The sequence below is a fragment of the Lutra lutra genome, chromosome 10, assembly GCF_902655055.1.
Source record: "Lutra lutra chromosome 10, mLutLut1.2, whole genome shotgun sequence".
Taxonomy (NCBI): Eukaryota; Metazoa; Chordata; class Mammalia; order Carnivora; family Mustelidae; genus Lutra; species Lutra lutra.
The window spans coordinates 100,080,845-100,082,539 of record NC_062287.1 but is presented as its reverse complement, the minus strand read 5'-3'; the positions used below and the strand labels follow the sequence as shown (position 1 = coordinate 100,082,539).

General features: G+C 41.3%; 1 protein-coding gene across 1 annotated transcript; it reads left to right on the top strand.

Annotated features, from left to right (window-relative positions):
* The first annotated feature begins 202 nt into the window (after window positions 1-202).
* On the top strand, window positions 203-1,135 carry LOC125079198 (olfactory receptor 4P4-like). The gene has a single exon (XM_047692663.1). It carries the CDS (start codon window positions 203-205, stop codon window positions 1,133-1,135), a length of 933 nt encoding a protein of 310 aa, XP_047548619.1.
* The last annotated feature ends 560 nt before the right edge of the window (window positions 1,136-1,695 follow it).

Genomic DNA, 1,695 nt, shown 5'->3' with positions numbered 1-1,695 from the left:
TTAATATTTTCAAGAAAGGGACAAAAAGACCTCCAAAAAGCCTTCATCGATAAAATTTAGATTTCTATTTTCTTCAACCTTTGAATGCTTTCCATTACAATCTGCTCCTTACCAAAGAGTGATATGTCTCTTCATATTTAAATATATATCACAAGCATTCATAATTTATCTAATTTCAGGTGGCTACAAACTGGTCTGGATCATGGAAAATAGGAATAACATCACAGAATTCATTCTTTTAGGACTTTCTCAGAAAAAGGAAATAGAAGTCCTCTGCTTTTTACTGTTCTTACTTTGTTACATTGCAATTTTGATCGGAAACCTGCTTGTCATGATTTCTATCACCTGCAGTCACCTTATTAACCACCCAATGTATTTCTTCCTGAGTTTCCTATCCCTGGCAGACCTTTGCTACACTTCCACTGTGACCCCCAAGTTAATCATTGACTTGCTGGCAGAAAAGAAGTTCATTTCCTACAATGGGTGCATGACACAGCTCTTTACCATGCACTTCTTTGGGGGGATTGAGGTCTTCATCCTCACGGGGATGGCCTATGACCGCTATGTGGCCATCTGCAAGCCCCTGCACTACACCCTGATCATGAGCAGGTGGAAGTGCGATGCTATGATTGCGGCTTCCTGTTTTGGCGGATTCCTGCATTCCTTTGGGCAGTTTCTCCTCGCTATCCTTTTACCCTACTGTGGCCCCAATGAAATAGATCACTTCTTCTGCGATGTGTATCCTTTGCTGAAGCTGGCCTGCACGGATACAAGCAGGATCGGCCTCCTAGTCGTGGCCAATTCGGGACTGATGGGTCTGGTGACTTTTGTGGTGTTGCTGGTATCCTATGCTGTGATCCTATATACTGTCCGGTCCTACTCTGCAGAGAATCGTCACAAAGCTCTTTCCACCTGCAGTTCCCACATCACTGTGGTGGTTCTCTTTTTTGCTCCTTTACTCTTTATTTATATTCGACCAGCAACTACGTTACCAGAAGACAAAGTGTTTGCGCTTTTCTATACTGTCATTGCGCCCATGCTCAACCCTCTCATATACACACTAAGAAACATGGAGATGAAGAATGCCATAAGGAGACTTTGGAGCCATGTCACGGGGAGTAAGGACATAAATTAAAAGGCATCCCTGATTTTCGCTACCCAGTTTGTTGAATACATGATTTCTCTACTCTGAAACCTTTAAAATGCATAATGCTTGCCTCTGTGTCTTGTGTCTAGCAAGGTGTGTATTGCCAAATATGACCAAAAGATTAGAATTCCCCAGATTTACCGAGGTTCTTCTCTGCTGTGCTTTCCTTTCTAGCTTTCCTATTTATATCCTCTCTGCCCCATTGATCCTTTGTGAAACTAACTTAGATATTTATCAGATGACTGCCCAAGGCAGAGTGCCCCCCCATATTAACCCTACAAGTCTACATAGCTTATTTTTGGGTATGGCTGCATTCAATGAAGCCAATTCTAGTCACTAAACATTGCTAAAAAAAAAAAAAAAAACACAAACAAAACAAAACAAAAAAAAAACCTGAACTTTTTATTTGCATCTATTATGGAATATCCTAACATGTCTAATTCAAGGGCCACAACACTATTTCTCAAAAAGTCTCTTTCTATTCTGATCATTTTGTAGCCAGTGGCATTCTGGAGCAACTCACATGCCCCACACCAGCAGTTCATCCC